The sequence below is a fragment of the Lampris incognitus genome, chromosome 13 (genome assembly GCF_029633865.1).
Source record: "Lampris incognitus isolate fLamInc1 chromosome 13, fLamInc1.hap2, whole genome shotgun sequence".
Classification (NCBI taxonomy): domain Eukaryota; kingdom Metazoa; phylum Chordata; class Actinopteri; order Lampriformes; family Lampridae; genus Lampris; species Lampris incognitus.
Genome location: NC_079223.1, coordinates 13,357,465 through 13,381,968, shown reverse-complemented (window position 1 = coordinate 13,381,968; position 24,504 = coordinate 13,357,465). Strand labels below are relative to the sequence as shown.

General features: G+C 44.1%; 1 protein-coding gene across 1 annotated transcript; it reads left to right on the top strand.

Moving 5' to 3' along the window:
• The first annotated feature begins 265 nt into the window (after positions 1-265).
• asrgl1 (asparaginase and isoaspartyl peptidase 1) lies at positions 266-12,930 on the top strand. Its single transcript, XM_056292097.1, has 7 exons — positions 266-330; positions 2,909-3,115; positions 4,579-4,721; positions 6,896-7,050; positions 8,455-8,576; positions 10,204-10,314; positions 12,597-12,930. The coding sequence occupies exons 2-7, from the start codon at positions 2,929-2,931 to the stop codon at positions 12,809-12,811; spliced, it is 933 nt and encodes a 310-aa protein (XP_056148072.1). The 5' UTR covers positions 266-330; positions 2,909-2,928; the 3' UTR covers positions 12,812-12,930.
• Positions 12,931-24,504: the final 11,574 nt, after the last annotated feature.

Here is a 24,504-nt window from a genome sequence, read left to right as displayed (position 1 = left end):
ATCGCTCAAGAGAAACGAAGATTCTCAATCAGCAAGTGAGAAATCAAGCTGTAAATTTATCCAAAATAAACAACAACAAAAAAATACTCGTGAAAATGCGCACGCCGATTGAATATTCTACGTGTATCCACAACTTTAACCGTAATAACGTGAAATGAGATCTTGCACACAAATTACACAACAAACGCACGTCCGGGGAACTTTTATCTTGAAAAACTGAAGCACCGTCTTCCTGTGTCGTCACATAACGGGCCACGGGGGGAGGTGGGAGGGAGGTGGAGACTCGGGCTCGTTACGCCGAACGTCTCCAAAATCAAGAAAGCGATTCTGGTAAGGAATATTTTTTTTTTAAAGGAATAATTCCGATTATTATTTATGAAATTGGAATATGCAAATAGCGGCGGGTTAGATACCTGTGTAATCTTCTGCCATTATTTACTCGCGTTTGTATGACGCGCTACATGCCCAGAGCCCTCGAGGCATATTGGCAATGAATCCGATCACTCTCACGTGCACTTTGTACGGCACTACTAACAATGCTCGTTAATCTTTTACACGTTTGTTTTATTACTGGGTGACAAACAGCAGCAGCAGCTGCGGGTACAGCAGAGCCGGCAGTGGGTTTTTAAAAATGTCAAAATTAAAAAAAAAAAAAATAAATTCACATAACCGCATCGACAAAAAGTCTAAAGGTATTTCGGAGGGTAAGGTTCAGGGTTGATTACTGTACTTGCACGAGATTGAGATACTGTACGGTAATTTGCACGTGGCGTGATCACCGTGCATTTGTTTACACGCGTGCGTCCCTGTCCGTTTGTGGCGCGTGAAGACAAGCACGTCCGGCAGAAACGGGACGAAACTGAAAGGTCGTGGCAGATCCGGAAGCTGCAGACGTCTCCCGCCCTTCCCTTTATTCTGATTGGCAGGCCAAGTCCACACGTCTGCAGCTTAACCAGCCTGAAACTACCCTTCCAGAAACACCGTTATGGCTCTGAGCAGGACTGTGACACACTGTTATGGTGCCTACTGAGCTGTTTCACTTTGGGGTCCGTTGACTATTCCACTGTCATACCCCTGACCTCGTTGCACATTAGGACTTTGAAATACTCACATTTGCATTAACACATTCTGGTTTCATATATTGTCCAATCAGTTTGACATCAGAATCAGAACCATATTTATTGTCAAGTACAAGAACATAAAAGGGATTTGGCTTGGTATGTCGGTGCAACAGGGGAAAATTAACAGTAAATAGTAAAGGTAAAACTAAAAAAGAATAGTAAATGATATATATATATATATATATATATATATATATATATATACAAGATAAAATAAAAGTGAGGTGCAGTCATCACCGGTTCAGAGTTGAACACTGAACACGAGACCACGTGGCAGTCCCTGATGCTCGGCCGGAGTTGTATTTACAAAATAAATAAATGAGAGTTTTAAGAAGTTATTTACAGAATAAGAGTTATTTACAGGGTAGTGCAGGTTTTATGCAGGGTCTCCATATACAGAGAGCACAGTAGGGAAGATAAAGGGGGGGGGGGCAGGGTCAGGATCTGTGGGTGTCTGGGGCAGTGGTGTGCAGTCAGGGGAGGCAGGGTAGGCAGTGCCTCACCCAGGCTAATAAGGGGGGGGGGGAAATCATGATAGAAAAAAAAGTATTTATTTTTACTTTAATTTGTTAAGATTGTTGCAAAAATTTTTTTTTTTTTAAAAATCATGTAAAAATTGTTGTTTTATCAATAAAAGGCATGCCCTATTCAGGGTGGCTTGCCCCCAAAGCTAGCGTTCGTGAATGCAGGCTGCTGAGGGAGAGTCTGCTTGTGCCTCTCTGGCACAAATAAATATAGTTCACTGCCCACCCAGCCATGGACCTCACTGCACGTTCCGGATCTGGGGGCTTGTTAGAAAGGCCTGCTGCTGTAGGGAAGAATCTGCTCTTGTGGCGTGAGGTTGTGGTTTTTATAGACCTTAGCCTCTTGCCAGAGGAGAGTCTTTTGAAGAGACCATGACCTGGGTGGGAAGGGTCGGCCATGATCTTCACTGCTTGCCTCAGTGTCCTGGAGGCGTACAGGTCCTGGAGGAAGGGCAAGTTGCAGCCAACCACCCTCTCAGCAGAGTGAATGATACGCTGCAGTTTGCCCTCGTCCTTGGCAGTGGCAGCAGAGCACCAGATAGGGATGGAGGAGATGAGGATGTACTCAGTTAATAGGCTATATCACACAAATGGTGAACTTAAGTAACATATTGAAATGTGCGGTGTTCATGTGGCGTGGTGGTCTACTCCGTTGCCTACCAACACGGGGAACAGCAGTTCGAATCCCCGTGTTACCTCCGGCTTGGTCGGGCGTCCCTACAGACACAATTGGCCGTGTCTGCAGGTGGGAAGCTGGATATGGGTATGTGTCCTGGTCGCTGCACTAGCGCCTCCTCTGGTCGGTCAGGGCGCCTGTTCGGGGAGGAGGGGGGAATAGCGTGATCCTCCCACATAATACGTCCCCCTGGTGAAACTCCTCACTGTCAGGTGAAAAGAAGCGGCTGGCGACTCCACATGTATCAGAGGAGGCATGTGGTAGTCTGCAGCCCTCCCTGGATCGGCAGAGGGGCTGGAGCAGCAACCGGGATGGCTCGGAAGAGTGGGGTAATTGGCCCGATACAATTGGGGAGAAAAAGAGGGCAGAATAAATAGTACCTCAAAGTGTTTCACAACATAAGCAAATTAAAACAATCACAAGCAGGAAAACACGATAAAATGTCTGTTTAAAAGTTTTTCTCAATCAACAAGATATTAAATATTAAATACCCATATCGGTATATTCCTGTTTTTTATGAATAACCTGGTATTTACCTGACCAGCTCCAGAGTGTTTGTGTACTTAGTATATCTTCTCCCTCCTCAGTGCCTTCTTTGTTGATTGACATGTTGCCCGTGGTGGTGGTCCATGGAGGGGCAGGAGTTGTCCCCAGAGAGCGGTCCGACGTGTCGTGTAAGGGGGTGCAGGCGGCAGTTCGGGGAGGATACACCATCCTGAGGGAAGGGGGAAGTGCTTTGGATGCAGTAGTAGAGGCTGTCACTCTTCTAGAAAATAACCCCGCCTTCAATGCAGGTAAAACCCGCCCCCCTACTGACGCACAGGAAATACAAAATCAATCAACATTTCCACAAGAACACTCTTATCGATCGGTGGTATAAAGATAGCAGTAGTGTAGTGCATTGAGAGCTCTCGCAGGATCAAATGATTCTTCGCCCCCCACCCCCCACCCCCACCCCCCTACCTCCCACCTCAGGGCAAAACAAGAAGTGCAAACAGGAAGTGAACTGATGGAGCCTCGCTTGGTGCCTCTATATGCAGTTTCATCAGGAGCATACTTGTACAAGTGGGAGTATTTTTAATTTTGAGGTGAAGGTTCAGTTCTGGGTAGGTTCTCGGTACAGTTCCAGTAGGCGTTTATATTTAAAGCTGAAATCCGTGATTTTTCTCCATGAATAAAATGTTTATTCAACCCATCTGGACCATGCCGTCACTTTCCACAATACTACCAGTCGTCTTCACCGTGGTTGGAGACACTCTCCAGTCTCCGTATACCGCTGCTGAAATGTTTTTAACCGGGTAGGACGAACACTGGTGCAGCGGCAAACGCGTATGTGTTGGAAACAACTCCAGCAGGAACAAAGACTGAAACGTGATGCCGATGTGTCCATGACAATCAATATGACTGTACAACAGTGTTCCCATATAGTCTGCTGTAGTTTGTACTACATTAGGCTGTCTGTGTTAGCTTTGGTCCCAGGATCCATTTTTACAAGGGTGGGAACTGTTTACTGCCGAGCTGACGGCACACCAGCCACAACGGCTGCTACACCTTGTTTGTGGTCCCAGAAAATCAGAGTCAACAGGTCTGTTTCTCTCTGCCTCCTACATCCAACTATATCACAACACTGTTCTACTGGAACACCGACTGTCTGTCCAGCACCACCACCACCACATCATCATCATCATCATCATGATGTCAATGGATAAAATTACCACAAGTGGCGGACTGCACCAGAATGATCCTTATTTGGCTATCAGTGTCATGATAGTACTACAGTTGTTATGGTGTTCAAACAACAGCGCAAAGAGTCCAGATGGTTAATTTTAGCTGTATTTACATTTTTCCAGTTGTGGGGGAATCTGCAGCAAGATTAATGTCAAGGAACACCGTTGTAATTGCAGCCTAGCTTCATCGTACCAGATGAAAAGGTTACAGTCTCTTCTCTTCTCTCTGCAGTCTTTTTTGCTCTTTTTTACTGCATGTGCTTTACACTTCGCCCTCCTCTTCCTCATACATCTGCTACGTCTCAGCTTCTGACTTCAGACTAAAAAAAACCCAGCAGTGTTTCTTCGATTGTTGTTTCGATTCAAGCTTGTCCTCAGCCGTTAATAACTGGAGCACAAGGCTGTCTAATGTTTCAAGATTAACCTTAAATTACCCAAACGATATACAACTACTTGTTATGTGATAATGGATTTTTGTTGAATCTGACATTTTTTTTTTCTGATTCCGCCTGTATCAATTCAAACATTAGGCTGTGGGTCGGTGCTTAACGTCAAAGGGGACGTGGAGATGGACGCCATGGTGATGGATGGCAGAACGCTGGCCAGCGGTGCCGTGTCTGCTGTACGCAACATAGCTAACCCCACACAGCTCGCCCGCCTGGTTATGGACAAGGTACATACATGATTTACATAAAGAACTGAAGGAGTGCACTCAGTAGAGTGGAGATGTCTGCCAGACGTATGTCTCTCACCCTCTCCGTACACACACACACAGACAGTGTTTTTCCTGCCATAAGACCTGCGCGGTGCCCAAGTCAATTGAATCGGAAATGTGAGAAAAAAAAGTTAATATGCAGCGCTCAAGCCAAAAATTATAACTAATAAAAACTTTTTACCTGTCAGTCTATGGATGTGCAGCCTCCTAGGCGGACCCTTGCACGAAAATGACCAAATCTGACATAAAATGACAGAGATTGCGTCCGAGTGGCGTAGTGGTCTATTCCGTTGCCTACCGACGTGGGGATCACTGGTTCGATTCTTCCCTACAGACTCAGTTGGCCGTGTGTGCGGGTGGGAAGCCGGACGTGGATATGTGTCCTGGTCGCTGCACTTGCGCTTCCTCTGGTCGGTTGGGGCGCCTGTTCGGGGGGAACTGGGGGGGAATAGCATGATCCTCCCACGTGCTACATCCCCCTGGCCCCTGGTGAAACTCCTCACTGTCAGGTGAAAAGAAGTGGTTGGTGACTCCACATGTATCAGAGGAGACATGTGGTAGTCTGCAGCCCTCCCCGGATCAGCAGAGGGGGGTGGAGCAGTGACCAGGATGGCTCGGAAGAGTGGGGTAATTGGCCAAGTACAATTGAGGAGAAAAAGGGGGAACCCCTCCCCTCCCAAAAAAAAAAATGACAGAGATCAGGCTATCGTAAGTTCAGAGCCGTTATTAAAAGACATCAAATGTGTTTAAGCTTTTGTGGTTTTCATGATATAAAATGAATGAAGGTGAATGGCTGCTCTGCTGATGAACTTTTATTCATAAAACAATGGTAAGAAAGCAAAGCTCAGCCATGGGATATGTTTTATTGTAGCTTCTAAGATGATTTCCATCTGTGACTGTAATTAATCCTACTCTTGAAATTGTTTCTTTATAGTGCAATTTTAACATTGGAGGCTATGGCACCTCCGCGTAGCGGCAAGGCGAATAAGGCAAATTAATTTTGGTTCATCCAGTGCTCCTCCAGTTGTCCTGTACTGAGATCAGCAGCGAATGATTTTCTGCCTTGACAAATATGATCGACTTCTCATTTAATTTCAAGACTCACACACGAATACGTAATGTTTTGGTTTTGACACTGTCGCTGCCCGATCTGAGTCAACCGTAGATGTGAGTCGCGCATGTGCATGGCTGACTCAGAGCGCAGCAACGGAAAGCGGCGTTGGTCGAGCGAGCAAAAGCGTGAACGAAGCGAGCGAGCGGCGACAGCGAGAACAAACGTTTTTCGAGAGTGTTTAATCGCGACAACCAAGAGACGTTCATTATCATACAGTCATAACTGTGCACAACATTTTTAGGCTGATAGGTTTGCGAGATTAGCTGTGGACAGACACACACCAACACATGTGCGACCAAAAGCACAATCCCCTCCAGGCTACTGCCTGACAGTGACAATGAATAATTTACATATTTAACCTCACTCCTGTTAAACACACACAGTCACAAGTGCATATTCACAGCTGCATGCACACATGCAAATAAACTTTTACAAATGTGCCTACATATTTGAATATACGTAGTGCAATAGTGTGTATTACTGCTTACTGAAATAAAGTCATACAATCACATGTACATAACGTAATACAGATACTTGTTTCAAACAGTGGCGCCTGCAGAATCAATTTTACATTACGCACAACAACGGCCCAGTGCAGACAACTACCCTTCACCCTGTTAGGTCTCACCCGTGCACACGAACACACACCCTGTTAAGGATATATGTTTGAATGTATGCACACACAGTGGATGGGCACACACTTACACAAACCAAAACTCAATTCAGATGTCGAGCGATTTTTCCGCAGCAAAGTTTTTAAAATTTCTAAAAGTGAAAGGCCCGTCAAGTGTTTGGGTCCATCAACTGTTTAAACCCAGTTTTAAAAAGTTAATGGATGCAGCAGGATAACAACCCTATGACTCAAAATAAAGGAGATACCATCCCCGCCTGTATTCTAGTTGTTAATCCAGCAGCACGGTTTAATCCAGGGGTTTCCACCTCCGCAGTTGTATTTATACTGAACAACTTCATAACAGTTTAAAGAGGTTTACTTTGAAAGCAGCGGTCTCTGTTTCAGACCAGTCATGTGTGTCTGACGGCGGGGGGCGCCAGCGAGTTCGCCCGGGCCATGGGCATACAGGAGGTGCCCCAGGAGTCCCTGATCACTGACTACGCTCGCATGCGATGGAAGAAGAACCTGGGCCCCGGCGCCAACCCAGTGGAGTCCCAAATGTGAGAGCAATGCATCAAATCTTTTCTTATCTCTAAATTTGAGATTACGAGGTTGACCTATGACCCCTGAGAAATGAATAATACCAAAGATAGTTTACCTGAAAATTGTTTTGCCACTTACAGTATCTCTTGTTGTTCTTTCATTGGTGAGCGCCTTCTACAACCAGTGGGCGTAATAGCATCTAAAATGAATGGGCGAGATAGGGCGGCGACACGGCTTCGTGGGTAAAAATGTACTTTATGTGACTACAACTGTCAACGTTCTTTTGTTTTTGGGGGGTTCTGGAAGGTGCTATGTCCAAATACTCTCATATTAATCAGTAAGGACACTTGAGTCTCAACGTTATGCTTTTTTTAAGAAGTTAGCTTCCACAGCTTTGAGGCTAAACATTGCTAATTGGCTGTGTTGGTTGAATGGGACATAATTAAAACCAACATTTTAATTATACACACGTGATGACGTCACTCGTAGAATACAAAAACAAAGCTCCATTTTCTAAAAATATACATAATGTTTTTGTTAAGAAAATTCTATCTAGTATGGATACAGTCTTTATGGAAATGAACAAATATAGGAAGATAATCCCCTGAAATGGTCAGTTTTTGAATTTCGCCCGATGATAGGTATGAAAGAGGACAGTGGGGATGAGAGTGGGGGTAACAGTAAGTAATTTGTGTGTTTGTTGTTAAAGGGCCCGACTTTGGGAATTCTTTGCATTTCCATGTTGCATTTCCTCTATCTGGGCAGCATGGTGGCGCAGTGTTTGGCGCGGTTTGAACCCCGGGGTTGTCCAACCTTGGGGGTCGTCCTCTCTGTGGAGTTTGCGTTCTCCCCATGTCTGCGTGGGTTTCCTCCCACAGTCTAAAGACATGTAGGTCAGGTGAATTGGCCATACTAAATTGTCCTTAGGTGTGAATGTGTGTGTGTGTGTGTGTGGGGGGGGGGGCTGGGGGGGGCCCTGTGATGGACTGGCGGCCTGTCCAGGGTATCTCCCCGCCTGCCGCCCTGCTGGGATAGACTCCAGCATCCCGCCACCTCAATTGGGATAAGCGGCTTGGATAATGGATGAGTCGATGGATGAATTTCACCCATTGATCCCCATTCATTTTATACTTACTGCGCTTCGAGCGCCCCCTAGTGTCCATTGTTTTTGGAACATCATACCTGTCATTCAGAAAGGAACGGGTGTTATTATTACCAGAATTTCCCCCGTTGATCCCCATTTATTTTACACTTACTGCTCTTCGAGCGCCCCTTAGTGGTCATTGTTTTTGGAACGTCATACCTTTCATTCAGAAAGTACCGGGTTTTATCTTTAACATGACTGTGAAACAATAATAGCAAAATATCTGATAGTAACGGCTGGATGGTGTGTGTGTGTGTGTGTGTGTGTGTGTGTGTAGGGGGAAGATGGGCACAGTTGGAGCGGTGGCGGTGGATGCAGAGGGTAACGCGGCGTGCGCTACCTCCACAGGTGGGATCCTCAATAAGATGGAGGGGCGGGTTGGAGATACAGCCTGCATAGGTCAGTCCCCTTTCACCCTGCCGTCCATTTTAAAACTACTGTCATAAGAGAACCACTTTAGTCTTTTGTGTTTCAGCTGCTGTTTCTTTGTGTTTTCATGTGGGCTGAAAAAAGGCACATTTCTACATGAATCTGAGGTTAATGCTAGGTTTCGTCCGTTTCCAAGGTGTTTAGATCGCCTACAGGTGTGTGAAACCCGCTCAGACAGGGTTTCCCAAGGCTCAAAAAGTTAGATACAAGTCATTCATTTCACAGACTTGACAAATAATATTGTTAATATGAGTGAAGTTAAAGATACCAATGGAAGAGAGAGCTTAGAAATGCATTAAACAGAGTGATTGAAATATCAATAGAGATTATTTTGAACATTTCGTGCAACGCCTCGTCGTAGCCTCACTGTTGTCTGTTTGACCTCTGAGTGGAACGGGTTGAAGAAGAACATGTGAGATCAATAGACAGGAGCTGTTAATGGTTTACTTGACACTGTAGTCATTAACCATATATAGTACATCACCACACACACACACACACACACACACACCCAACGGGATGTTGAAAGACAGTTCCCACACAGTCTAAAATACTTATATATTGAGTTGAGTTGTATTTTATTTTCATCTCACAAACTGACACCAACTAGCCAAGTTCATCATATGATTTATATTGACATACTGTGATATTTAATACGGACATCATGGAATAATTTTAGAACGAGGGAAACGGTAACTTGTGAAGACCCCCACATCAGCAGTGTTTCTTGATGTTTTTCATGTAAGTTTTGGTCAACGGGACTGGGCCCATTACGCTTCTATCATCCATGTGCAAATGTGTTATTGGCATGTCATGTCTTAAGTCCCTCATTTCTGAGGATTATCAATTGGGAAAAACTGTTCCAATAAATTTAATACGATAATTTTGTTAGGAGGCCATTATTTACAGTGACTTAAAAAAAACCATAAGATAACCTTTCATGGAATATTATTTCAAAATCACAGGTTCACCATTTGAAAATATTCACTTTTCTGTATTGTATGTTATTTACTTTTACTCACTAAACTTAAGGAATTAGTTTTCCTTTCTTTATTTGCCTGCCATAATGAAGGCCTGTCAGACTGAGAGGAGGGTGTCTGTTTAATTTGCCCTCTAGTGGCCTGGATGTGTAACGACACCAACTGGAACCTACGCAGCTGCTGGTCTCATGTAAAATAGTTTATCCCAAATAGAGACTGTCCACTGGCCAAATAGAGACTGTCCACTGGTCAAATAGACAAAAAGTGGTGTAAAAGTAAACGTTTAATAGTTATATTTAATTTTTTTAACCTTTGCCCATGAAAGTGCATCATTATAAATGAATACAGGAAACAAAACATTAACCTCGTCTGTGAAGTGTATAACTTGTAATTTGAATAAAATTCCATCTGATGAGAACCTGCCTCAGTTACAATTACACAATTTTTTGTTTAAATCAGCACAAACAAAAGCAACCAGAATTTCGATTACATTACAGGAAAACAAAGGTTATGCAAACAAATGCTTGCAAATGACTTTGTAAGTGTTTGTGTGTGTGTTTTGTGTGTGTGTGTTATGTGTGTGTGTGTGTGTGTGTGTGTGTGTGTGTGTGTGTTAGGCTCTGGGGGTTACGCTGACAACAAGGTCGGAGCAGTGTCTACCACAGGCCATGGAGAAGCCATAATGAAGGTCACTCTCGCCAGACTCATCCTGTTCCACATGGAACAAGGTAACAAACACACACCGACACACACTTACTTTAACTATCACACACCCCAAACAAACAGGTCGGCTGACATATTGCCGGTGTCCACAAAATAAAACTGACTATTTCCCTATAACGTCCCCCCCCCAAAAAAAAATCACAATTGCAGTGGTTCATGTGTGCTGTGATGGGGTCTATGTCTGTGAATATGGGTTTGCGTTGCTGCTATAGGAATATGTGTGATTGTTAAAGATATAGTCTGGGATTAATTTGTCCATACCAAATGGAGGCATATTTCCATACGTAGTAGAAGAGTTCGAGTTATAAATGTAAAAATAATCATCTTGTGTCTTTCTCATCAGATGGTAATAGAAAATGTGGGTCTGTTTGACTCCAATCTTTACAACCATTAGAGATGTGAACAAACCTTTTACAGCATCAGGAAACATTAGAAACTCAGATTTAGTTGTTGTTTACTGTTAGTCCTTGTATTCGGAGACCTGTCAATCAATCTGGAAGCGACAGCAGCTTCCTGTCCTGTGGTTTGGAGTTTGGTAGCGGGGCGACCCTTTGGTTTACATTTGGATGAAGGATCGTAGCTTTAAATGAGCAGGTTTAGGCTGTGAGGAAGAAACGGGGGGGGGGGTCAGTTTAGGCGGACTGTCCTTTAATTACTGTGCAGGTGTCGAAATGACTGGCAGTCCTCGGTGAAGTATTTACTAAACCGGAGTAAAGGATTAACTTAGAAGCTGTTTTCCTCCATAATTTCATTTTTTTCCTTTTTCTGCTGTCTGTAGTCAATCAGGTTAGTTTGAGTGTAATGTCATTTTCTGTGGTCGGGGCAGCTGTCACTTAGGGAAATATTTTTCCTCCTTTTTTTTTTTGTTTCCTAAATGGAGATACGAGGTTTCTGCATGATACCGGTGTAGACAGCCGAGTTACCTTTTAACCCTTTGTTCATGTCATACATATTCATTCTGCTCCTCTGTCATATCGCTGTTGTCTTGTTGACTTTTTCATTCTTGTATTACTTCATATATTCCATTTCATACCGAGTTATTTCTACCCCCCCTTTTTTTTGTGTGTTTTTCTTACATGGTTGGATATAAGCTCCTTGCAGCTATACTGGATTAATATGGACAGTATTCTTCTTGATTTTATATTTCTTCCGTTCTCACAGCTCTGATTTTTTTTTTCCGGCCTTCTGCTGCAGCACACTGCGATCTCTACCTGGGATGAACATGGAGATTTTTTTGGAGGGAATTTGTGGGGCCTCGGGGTGGCGTAGTGGTCTATTCCGTTGCCTACCAACACGGGGATTGCTGGTTCGAATCCCCGTGTTACCTCCGGCTTGGTCGGGTGTCCCTACAGACACAACTGGCCGTGTCTGTGGGTGGGAAGCCGGATGTGGGTATGTGTCCTGGTCGCTGCACTAGCACCTCCTCTGGTCGGTTGGGGCGCCTGTTCGGGGGGGGAATAGCGTGATCCTCCCACACGCCACATCCCCCTGGTGAAACTCCTCACTGTCAGGTGAAAGGAAGCAGCTGGTGACTCCACATGTATCGGTGGAGGCATGAGGTAGTCTGCAGCCCTCCCCGGATCGGCAGAGGGGGTGGAGCACCGACTGGGACGGCTCGGAAGAGTGGGGTAATTTGCCAAATACAATTGGGGAGAAAGAAGGGGAAAACTCAAAAATAAAAAAAAACAAAAAACAAAACAGGATGAAAGTTGTTTTGTCACATCGTGTTGACAGCTCTCTGTTATGTCTCTCTATCCCACCATCATTTCATTCTGTAATAAATTTTCCCTTTCCAAAAGGACTGATGAAATATTACAGTTTATCTATTTTCAACGGTATTGTATTGGGATGAACTTTGGATATTGTCATATAGTAGTAGAACATTTTGTTCACTTAATTAATTATAATGAGAATCTATGAGATAACATTTCACACAAAATGAGCTGTGAAATATTTCAGGGCATGCTATTTGTCAACTAGCTTTGGTTTCATGTTATACTTTACATTACCAAACAGTTCAATGTGATAGGGTATAATGTCAACCCAGAACTGGTTTTCCAATTATACTGACTCAAGTATTTTAGATCGCATTTTCTCAGAGATTTCATGTAATGTCGTTAATTTAGAAAACAAAATGTTGTATCATGATATTACATCTGAATTTCAACCCGATACAATACCACTGAAAGACGATAATATTGGATTGTTGCCCGGCGCTATATCCATATCGTGTAAAACATCGATGATGATCGTGACTCTGATATTTCTTCCCCTCATCTGTTTCCAGGCATGTCAGCCGCGGCGGCCAGTGACGCGGGTCTGGCCTACATGTTGGAGCGGGTCGGCGGCCTCGCCGGTGTGGTGACGGTGGACCCTCAGGGCCACTGGGCCGCACGCTTCTCCAGCCTGCAGATGGTCTGGGCTGCTGCTCAGAACCAAAAACTGCATTATGGCATTTACAGCGGGGACCAGTTCACCCAGGTCATCGACGACACTCACTAAGATAAAATGAAAAAAAAAAAACCCCACTGTAACCATCAGTCTAGATTTCATTTGATGCTGACTCAGAGAGAGAAAAACTAATCCAGATGACAAGGTGAATGTGTGTAAATCAGAGCCTGATTTATGCTGGGTTTTTGATTGTAGTATTGTTGCACCTAATGGGGTTTAGTTTAGTTTTCCTACTGTGTAACTGGCCAGTGCATTTGTTGTTCAATTGTTGCTCAGCACATTGTGTAGATATTGCTGTACTACGGCGTGTACAGAGGAGAAAGCAAGGCAAGTTTATTTGTATTGCACATTTCATCACACAAAAGCAATTGAAAGTGCTTTATGTAAGCTGTAAATCATTAAATAAGTAATGCAGAATAATATAAAGAGAAATTTAAAAAATAAACTGAAAGTATAGAGGAAAGAAATGGCCAGAATTGTTTAAATGATAAAAAGTTAGCCAGACAGAGGCAGAGAGTCCCAATAAAACACACTGAAATTCAGACAGGCGAGACTATTTGTACCAGGGAAACTCACTGGAACGGCAACTGTAGTCTCGCGGGACCAGACTCCGACTCCGATGTGCTCGAGTACATCTGCAGATTGTGGGAAACACTTCATCCAGGACATAGACCACCCTCACTAAAAGAGAGAGAGAGACAGAAATGAGGCTTTAAGTGTAGGTTTCATTTGATGCTGACCCAGAGAGATAAAGACTTAATCCCGGTGAAAAGGTGAATGTGTATAAATCAGCTCAGCCTATTGTGAGTCTTTATTTGTATTATTGTTGCACAATTTAGTTTTTCAACTGCAAATGCGTGTTACCTGCCAATGTATTTGTTGTGCAATTAATTGTTGGCCAGTACGTTGTGCAGATATTATTGTATTACGGCGTGTACCATGGAGAGGGCACGCCATCCAGGGCATAGACAACACCTTCTCATCACACTAAGGCATCCTCCAGCAACTATATAGAGACACAGGATGTACCCTAGACTCCAATATGAAGCTTTAGGCCTCGTTTATGAATGTTAACGATACACAAGTTTTTCTTTATTCTCCACCCCCCCCCTTTTTTCTCCCCAATTGTATCCAGCCAATTACACCACTCTTCCGAGCCGTCCTAGTCACTGCTCCACCCCCTCTGCCGATCCGGGGAGGGCCACAGACTACCACGTGCCTCCTCCGATACATGTGGAGTCACCAGCCGCTTCTTTTCACCTGACAGGAGTTTCGCCGGGGAGGTGTAACACGTGGGAGGACGTGATCCTCCCACGTGTTACACCTCCCCGGCGCCCCAACTGACCTTCAACCTTTGACTCGTCATGAAGACAGGAAGTGTAGATTAAACTGGTAAAATGGCACTTTGGCCAGAACGCTTTACTGACGGATTGGATGGCTGAAAACAAGAAACGTGTAAACTCCTTTATCTGTAGAAGCCTATCACATGGATCAATTAGACATGTCCAAAAATCCATTAGATGCGTTAACTGCATTTGTAATCTGCACTTTACCGGCCCTGTGGGGTCAAGCTGTGTTTGCACTTTTTTTGCACGTGCAGAAGTTGATGAACAACTGAAAGTGTTCTTTTTATTAACATATTCTCAGATGTTAATGTACAACCGCAAAGAGCAACTGTGGCAAGCCGAATGCAGATTTGTGTTTATGCCGTCTTTAAAAAGCTAATGTGCAAAATGTAAAGATGAGGACAAACTTTGAGGCAGTTTTGTCCAGGTTGCGTCAGACGTCTCTCTCTGCGAGTTTGTTTGTGTTCAGCATGCCGTCCTTGTCTCTCTCAGTAATGGTTAGCACACATTTCTTGTGTTCGGTCATTTTCATTGACACAGATATGATCCTCATGTTTGCCTGCAGGTGACCCTGCAAACACCAGTTTTTTCATTTGTCTGATTTCCCAACGACACTACCTCTTCAATTGTTTGTCACTCCCTCTGAACAATAAAGACTAACAGAGTCTAAAAATTTGATTTACATTGTTCCCTGATTTTATGAAGGTTAATAGTGGTGTCTAGAGTAAGATTGGATTCTGATCTGCATCTATATCGGTTTAAATGAAATTGCTGTTATTTCTGAATTTCATGATTAATGGAATGACTGATTTTAAATATCGGTCATATGGACTTGTATCTTCAGGGTTTCTGTAAGTTTCACTGAGTTGTGGCTTCGTCACGCGTGTCTCTGAGGACTGGAAACAGTAGGCAATGAATGTATTGTATGTTCTACCAAAAGCTAGTATGTATAAAATGAAGTCAGATCAGGTAATTACTATTAACATTTGTCAAATCAAGATGATAAGAAATTAATGACAACAATAAATGTGAATTTCTTACTCATAAAACAGTTGTGATCTCTTTGACTCCATTCTTCATTTCTCTTCCAGGTTTTGACTGCAAAGATAAGATATTAAGATGTAGGGGAAAAAAACTTTTTAATTCACAGCAGTACAAGCCTGTTTTTTTTCCTCCTACATCTATCTTAATATTCCGCTCTTCATTTGTTGAGCACTTTTAGCAACACCATTGACGGTTTCTGGAAGAAGAGAAAAACGCTATACAATCTGACTGGGGGGGTTTAGGGCTGGCCTATGCAGAACAGCAGCGGGGACAATGCATTACCTTGGTATATGCCACATTTGATAGCTACCTGTGTGATTGTCTTTGAGTTGGCCTCTAGTGCTGTTTTCCACTGCTGCACTGAGTTGTTGATGAAGGCTATTAGTGTCCTGTTGGCTTCGTATAATGCCAAGCACTCCAGTAACCAGGTTTGGGGCATTGACGTGTAGGCTTTCTTGTAGTCAGTTCAGGCTGTGCACAGGTTGGTCTGCCTGGTCTTAGAGTCTTGGGTGACTGTTCTATCAACCAGTAGCTGATGCTTTGACCTTCTGGTGTTGTTCCCAATTCCTTTCTGAGTTTCGCTCATGTATTGACGCATGTGCCCATTCAGTTTAGCTGCTATGATGCCTGACAGGATCTTCCATGTTGTGGAGAGGCAGGTTATCGGCCGGTAGTTGGAAGGTGTTGTACCCTTATGGAGATCCTTCATGATCAGTATTGTTCTCCCCTGTGTTAGCCATGATTCTCATTTGAACCTCAGTAGCTTCAGCTGTCATGGCTGGTAGGATTGTTTCAGCTGGTTGGGGTATGTCCTCATGTACCTCCTATCTACTGAGCGGCCATTCAGGGTGCTGAACAGGGTGTATATTCACCCTGTTGGAGCCTCTCCATCTCAAGTCGTGACAGTAGCATCTTTCTATTGATGTTTGAGCATGGAGCCACTAGCTGCTTCTGAGTCAGTGTGGACGTAGGTCTCCTACTGGTCCACAGTTCCCACATTCGCTTCATATAGCCCCTATCCAGGGGTCTGCTGTTATAGTAGCATTCCATCAATTCCAGGTTCTCAGCCCTTGTCTATGATTGTCTTGTTCCAGTATCCCATTTCTTATCAGGTTACTCTGGTTCCTCAACACCTGACGTGGACCTCGTTAACCCGGCAGACGTCCGAGCCAGTACAACTCTATTCATGTTTCCCTCACTCATAGCTGAGGTATCTGGGTTGTATAGCATTAGGAGTCTAAGCCACGGACTCTTACTGGATACTTGTCCCAACTGGGTCCTCTACCAGAGGCCTGGGAGTTTGAGGGTTCTGTGGTGTATCTTAGCTGTTCCTAGGACTGCACCCTTCTGGACAGACCTCAGATGTTGTTCCTGGAATCTGCTGGAGCCACTCTCCCAGTTTGGGGGTCACAGCCCCTAGTGCTCCTATTACCACTGGGACTACTGTGGATTTCACCTTCCACATCTGATCTAGTTCTTCTCTCAGCCCTTGGTATTTGTCTAGCTTCTCATGCTCGTTCTTCCTGATATTGGCATCACTTGGGATTGCTACATCGATTACTACTGCTGTCTTCTGTTCCTTGTCGACCATCACAATGTCTGGTTGGTTAGCCAGCACCTGCTGTCGGTCTGGAACTTGAAGTCCCACAGGATCTTAGGTCTGCCATTCTCAACCACCTTTGGTGACGTCTCCCATTTGGACTTGGGGACTTCCAGTCTTCATTCAGTACAGATATTCCTGTACACTATCCCAGCCACTTGGTTATGCCTTTCAGTGTACGCTTTCCCAGCTAGCATTTTACTCCCTGCTACTAAGTGCTGGACTGTCTCAGGGGTGTCTGTGCACAGCCTGCATCTTGGCTCTTGTCTGGTGTGGTAGACCCCTGCCTCAACTGATCTGGTGCTTGGTGCCTGTTCTTGTGCTGCTATGATCAGAGCCTCTGTGCTGTCCTTCAGTCCATCCTTTTCTCGCCCCTGGTAGGATTTCTTGATATCAGTCACATCTTCTATCTGTCAATGGTACATCCCATGGAGGGGCGTAGTCTTCCATGATACCTCCTTTGCTTCCTCCTCACTCTCTGTCTTCTGCTGCCTGAGGTACTCACTCAGTAGTTCATCCTGGGGGCCCTCTTTTTGGTGTACTCATGGGCGTTCCTTGTTTCATCCTGGATAGTGGTTCTGACACTCACTCACCCTCAGATCCCATCTTTTTGGTTATCGTACAGTCTCAGGCTGCTGGAATTCAGGTGGAACCCTCCGTGCATTGTGAGGAGTTTCCATGTTCTGATATCTGTGGCCTTTATCTCCTCCTTTGGGCAGCTTATTATTCCACCTGGGTATATGATGACTGGTAGGGTATTTGTGTTGATGGCTTGGATCTTACTCTTCCCATTGAGCTGCCTCCTCAGGACCTGTCTCACTCTCTGGAGGTATTTGGCTGTGCTGACCTCCTTGCTGCCTTCTCGTGGTTTTCATTTGCCTGTGGAATACCCAGGTACTTGTAACTGTCCTGTATGTCTGTTATCCTGCCATCTGGTATTTCAACCCCCTTCAGTCCCCACCACCTTTCCTCTTTTTGCCACCATTCAATCACACTTGTCGTCGCTGTAGATCCTGGTGAAGTGGATCAGTGAGTCAATGTCTCGCTCATTCCTGGCATACAGCTTGATGTCATTCATGTATAGGAGGTGGCTGATGGTAACTCCACTTCTGAACCAGTATCCATATCCACTGTTTGTGGTGATCTGACTGAGGGGGTTCAGGCCTATGCAGAACAGCAGCGGGGACAATGCATTACCTTGGTATATGCCACATTTGATAGTTACCTGGGTGATTGTCTTTGAGTTGTCCTCTTGTGTTGTTTTCCATTGCCATATTGAGTTCTTGATGAAGGCTATTAGTGTCCTGTTGCCTTTGTATAGTACCAAGCACTCCAGTTACCATGTGTGGGGCACTGACTCATAGGCTTTCTTGTAGTCAGTCCAGGCTGTGCTCAGGTTGGTCTGTCTGGTCTTAGAGTCTTGGGTGACTGTTCTATCAACCAGTAGCTGATGCTTTGACCTTCTGGTGTTGTTCCTAATTCTTCTCCAAGTTTCGCTCATGTATTGACTTGTGTGCCCATTCAGCTTAGCTCCTATGATGCCTGACAGGGTCTTCCATGTTGTGGAGAGGCAGGTTATCAGCTGGTAGTTTGAAGGTGTTGTATTCGTGGGGATCCTTCATGATCAGTATTGTTCTCCCCTGTATTAGTCAGTCAGGGTGAGACCCTAATGTTAGCAGCTAGTCCATCTGTGTCGTCAGGCATTCATGGAGTGCTGTTAGCTTCTTCAGCCAGTAGGAGTGAATCATGTCAGGGCCTGTTGCAGTCCAGCTCTTCATGCTTGAGACTCATTGTTGGATTTTGGCCACTTTGATGGTACCTGGTTTTTGTGCTGGGATATTGCTGTGGTCTGCTCTTAGGTCCACCAGCCACTGGGCATTGGTGTTGTGTGATGCCTCCTTTTTCAATATATCCTTCCGGCATTGCTGTGTCTCTGCTGTGGGTGGATCTGATTTTGTTCCCTTGTTACTCTGCAGCTGGGAGTAAACTTTGGATGGTTCTTTGGGGAACAGCGCATTTACTCCTTTGGCTTCTGCTTCTCTAGTGTATCTCTTTAGCCTGGTGGCGACAGCTGTGAGCTTTTGTTTGGCAGCTTCCAGGGCTTCACTTATGGACATCTTGCTGTACTTCTTCAACCAGTGCCTGTCCTTCGTCACACCTTTCTGCACCTTTGTGAACTGGTTAACATCTCTCTGTGCTGCTTTGATCTTTGAATCTCCAGGATTATGGTTGTAGTGGCATATACAGGCTTCTTGGTCTCTGTTATGATGGCAGTCAAGATATTCTGTAAGGCTGTGTTCACATCCGCAAGCAGGTTTTGTGATGGTACTTTGTCACTGAGCCATGGAAGTCAAACCCAGGGGTTGACTGTCTTTAGTCTTGCCACAATTCTCACTTGAACTTCACTAGCTTCAGCTGTCATGGCTGGTAGAATCATTTCAGCTGGTTGGAGTCTGTCCTCATGTATCTCCTGCCTACTGGGTAACCCTTCAGGGTGCTGAATTGTATGGTCATCCTGTTATAGCCTCTCCATCTCAAGTTGTGACAGTATAGCTTCCTTCTATTGATATTCGAGCATTAAGCTATGAGCTGCTTCGGAGTCAGTGTGGAAGTAGGTCTCCTACTGGTCCACAGTTCCCACATACACTTCATATAGCCCCTTTCCTGGGGTCTGCTGTTATAGTAGCATTCCATTAGTTCCAGGTTCTCAGCCCTCATCCATGAATGTCTTGTTCAAGTAGCCCATTTCTAATCAGGTCATCCTGGTTCCTCAACACCTGATGTGGACCTTATCTCCTCAGGCGATGTCCGAGCCAGTATGACTCGGTTCGTGTTACTCTTACTCACGTCTGATGTAGTTGGCTTGTATTACATTAGCAGTATAAGCCATGGACTCTACTGGAGATTTGTCCCGAATGGGGTTCAAACTCTGTTAACAGTGTTATGTGATTTTCATGTAGGACACGGACGTTTTGGCCTAAAGTCTTTTTCTGGATGTTTGGGCTCTTCTTCTTCCTCTTGTTTGTTTCTTTATTTACACATATGAAATTTTTTTTAAAATCCTTTCTTCTTCTTCTTATTTGATGTTTAACAGCAGTTGGCATCCATATTGTTGCATTACTGCCATCTTCCAGATTCAATTAACTTGTACAGCATTCTGATTGTTACGCTTTTCCTATCAGCCCTGTTCTCTGAAAGTAGCTGATCAACCATCTTCTGCCCTGTCCACTAGCACCACACTCCAGCATGTTCTTTAGTTCTCTCCCTGTTAGCCCTAATCTTTCCATTTCCTCCATTATAGCCTTCCTTTCTGACGTATATTTATTGCACTTAATGAACTACATTTTGTGGTACCTGACAATGTTCACAAAGGCCGGTTGAATGCTTACTTATAACATAAAGTGTACTGTGTAGATTGCTGTGTCCTATTCTTAATCTTGATGTTATGACCTCTTCTTTTCTGTTTTCTCCCATTTTTTACTACCTATTCTATTTTGAATCAAATGTAAATGTCTCCCCTTTATCTCCTGATCCCAGAGCTGTTGCCCTTCTTTATTGATATTTTTCCACACAATGCCCTTTCCTCTGCTTTTTATAGTTTGATATGGATGTCCACAGTTCCTTTCCCAAGTGCTCATTTGGCTAGTTCATCCACTTCGTTTCCCTTAATGTCTATGTGAGCAGGAACCCATAAGAATGTGATCTCAGTGCCCTGTTTAGTTACTCTTGAGTGTATTGCCATTGTTTTGAATAGTATGTCCTGACAAATACTGGACACACCTGACATGAGACTAGACAGTGCAGATGTAGAATCACAACAAAAAAGAACTTTGGTCTGTTTTGTTCAATCCATTCTAAAGCCATGAAAATGGCTTACAACTCAACTGTATATACAGTTAAGAAATCAGAGGTGTGTTTGGATGGGTGTTTGGGTTGATCGCTGTGCGTTCCTTTAAATAAACCGTGATCAATGGAAAACAGGTGTGATCAATAACTCAATCAGTCAGTCATCAATCGATAGCATACAAAGATACATACATAGGTCTGTCAATCAGATAAGACAGGATGTATGACTACACCAGGGCCTCTGGGCCCCTCCGTTTTACCTGGGTGAAGGTCTGGAGGACTGCCTGCCTGGTTCTACTGTGCTGCCTGGTTTCAGCAGCAGGGGGCAGTAGATTCTCTATGCAGAGAGACGCACACAAAACCAAAGAGCATACTGCGTGCAGTGAACTGAGAGAATTCACAATGCAAAGGCAATGAAACTTCTGTGTTTTCTGTATTTTATTTTTTTTAAGCAGATCATCCTCTAACACTCCATCCTCATCCTCAGATTCCCCTGTGTCTAAGAACACATTTCCTTCTATGTGGCTGTCTAATGTAATTAATGTAATACTTTAACATACTATAAGACTGGTACATGAATCAAACGTACTAGTCAGCCACTGGCTGCTGAAGTACAAAGAGCAGCTTTTCCCCATCTGCTGAAGTTGTCAAATCAAGCCAGTTTTATTTGTGTAGCCCATTATCACAAATTATAAATTAGCCTCAGTGGACTTTATAGCAACACAACTTCCTGTGCTTAGACCCCCGCATCGGATAAGGAACAACTCCCTAAACGAAAAAAAAAAAAGCTTTAACAGGGAGAAAAAATAGACAGAAACCTCAGGGAGAGCAACAGAGGAGGGAAGACGGACAGACGTGCAATGGGTGTGTGTTTACACAATTTACAGAATACAACATTGAAAGAGGAAAGTTGTGCAGCTATAAAACTTGGTTTCAAATGCTTTTTTCAACCTTTCCCTCACTGTTTTTTCACTTGTACTTGCCGACCATCGACACTGCTCAGTGATGAATTTCTTTCTTCACATCTGTGAATCGTCTATTCATCCCTTCATCCTCAACTGCCTCTGATCCCACTGATCCGTTTGTATGGCAGAAACAGCATTGAACGTCTTTGTGTACGTGTGTGTGCGTGTGTGCATGGGATTCTCTAAAGTACAGGCCTGGTTATATGAGTGTATATATATATACGTAGGTTCATGATGAAAGACGTATATGGGTCACTGCAGTCTTGCAATTGAAAAACACGTTGAATTGTGGGTTTTGTAAACAGCGGAGAGTGATGTGAGAGCAGAATGCACGGTTAAACTTAAAAGTATGTTTCGCTTTTACTGTCTAAGACGACTACATGTGAGTTTTACTGTAAATACTGGCTATCCTTCACAGGTCACGTACTCTGCCAGTGCTTGGAGTGTACACGCTGACAGTCAAGCCATTCTCTCCGTGGTGTTTGGAGTATAAACAGTATTTTTACAACCTTGACATATTCTACTGCCGTCCGACCCTGAGACCAGCCAGTTTCCGTAGGAGTTTGTACCATAAACAGAGTACTTATGAGGGAGGAGGAAGGGCGTATGTACTGTATGTGTGTATTCCTGTTAATGTGTGTTTTAGTTTGCACACGTATGAGCATGTGTGCCCATTTAACTATTATTAACATATAATATAAAAGAGTCCAAGCACTTTAACAGTAGAAAAACCACTTCGTACTCAGCTGATTCAATGGGAATGAAAATGACACCTGGGTTAAAACGCAGACACGTCTCAACAATAACTTGTCCAACATACTGATGATATGTGTCAGTGTAAATCCACTTTGTGCTTTGAGTCTCCTGTTCACCACCTCGTGATGATCTGAGACACACGTACACTGAATGTACTCCATGTGACATGTAGTATTACTCCTGGCTATGATATGATTACTATGTAGCAAACATACCACCACTTCATATAGTACCACTGTGATATGATTACTATGTAGCAAACGTACCACCACTTCATATAGTACCACTGTGATATGATTACTATGTAGCAAACATACCACCACTTCATATAGTACCACTGTGATATGATTACTATGTAGCAAACGTACCACCACTTCATATAGTACCACTGTGATATGATTACTATGTAGCAAACGTACCACCACTTCATATAGTACCACTGTGATATGATTACTATGTAGCAAACGTACCACCACCTCATACGTATAGTGCTACTATGATGATTACTATGTAGCAAACGTACCACCGCTTCATATAGTACTACTATGATATGATTACTATGTAGCAAACGTACCACCACTTCATATAGTACTACTATGATATGATTACTATGTAGCAAACGTACCACCAATTCATATAGTACCACTGTGATATGATTACTATGTAGCAAACGCACCACCACTTCATGTAGTACTATTATGATACGATTATTTTGTAGCAAATGTGCCACCACTTCATATAGTACTACTATGATATGATTACTATGTAGCAAATGTACTGATACTACTACTTCATACTGTACTAGGTACCAAATGTACTACCACTGCTTCATATAGGACTATTATGATATGATTACTATGTAGTGAATATATACTATTACTTCATAAAGTACCATGCAACAAATTTACTACTACTACAACTTTGTATAGTAGCCTATTACTATATGTTCACTATGTAGTGAATGTACTATTACAACTATTACCACTACTACTACTACTACTACTTCATATAGTACTATGTAGCAAATGTACAACTACTACTTCATATTGTACTATGTACCACCACTGCTTCATATATTAAGTACTATTATGATATGATTACTATGTAGTGAATATATACTATTACTTCATAAAGTAAGTACTATGTAGCAAATGTACTATTACTACTACAACTTTGTATAGTAGCCTACTACGATGGTATGTTCACTATGTAGTGAATGTACTACTGGTACTACTACTACTACCTCATATAGTATTACTATGATATGATTACTGTGTATTGCGCTATGAGGCCAGTTGGTATTAATGACCGTCTGGTGAATTGCTCTGAATAAGTGCGTCTGTAAACTATAAATGCGAAGGGGGAAAGTCAATATTGGAGACGAAGACATGTAAAAGTAAAGTAATCCTGCCTCCCTGGCAGAGCGGCGCTCGGACGCGTCTGGTTCTCGCGGTTCATTGGTCGCTGGTGCCGGAATGAAAGGCGGGAGGGGGGGCGGGCTCTGGAGCAGCTCGCTCCGCTCAAACCGCCCGACAGGGCGGGCTGAGCCGCACAACACCCGCACGAGACCCGCGCGTCCGCACGCGCAGCCGTGGGACTCGGAGGGGCGCTTGTTTTCCTTCCCCTTCGGAACTTTGTCGAAAGTTCCTCCGCGGACGAAGTGAGCGGCGTCGGCGGCGAGGACGCGCACGGTGCCAAGCGTCGAGCGAGTCGTTTGTGTCTTTAGCGGTTTTATCGCCTTGGCGCAAAAAAGAAAAAAAAAGAAAAGATCACCGAGTCGCGATGTGGCGTAAGGTCTCCTCCGTCCCGGCACTACGTCGCACGCTTCACGCAGCGGAATCTGACCGCCGCCGCGCGCTTCGCCCCGGGAGACCCGACGGTGAGTTAAACCATAACACGACTTATCACTTGACTTAATGTCACCTCATCAAATCCACCAAACTTTCCCACCTCTGTTTTAACGGCGCCCCGGGCTGCGAGGCGTCGCGAGGGTCCTACACTGGTATTCCACGACGTTTCTACTGTACAGCCCACTCCTATAATAAATACTCTCGTGACGGTGGAAGGGTTGCGCTGTGACGTCAGGCCCATTCGGCGTCCCCGCACTTGTTACAATGCGTGTTACAAATGTAGCGTTTCCATTGTTCGGTATACGGACACAGACATCGTGGCTATGCTCGGTAGGGG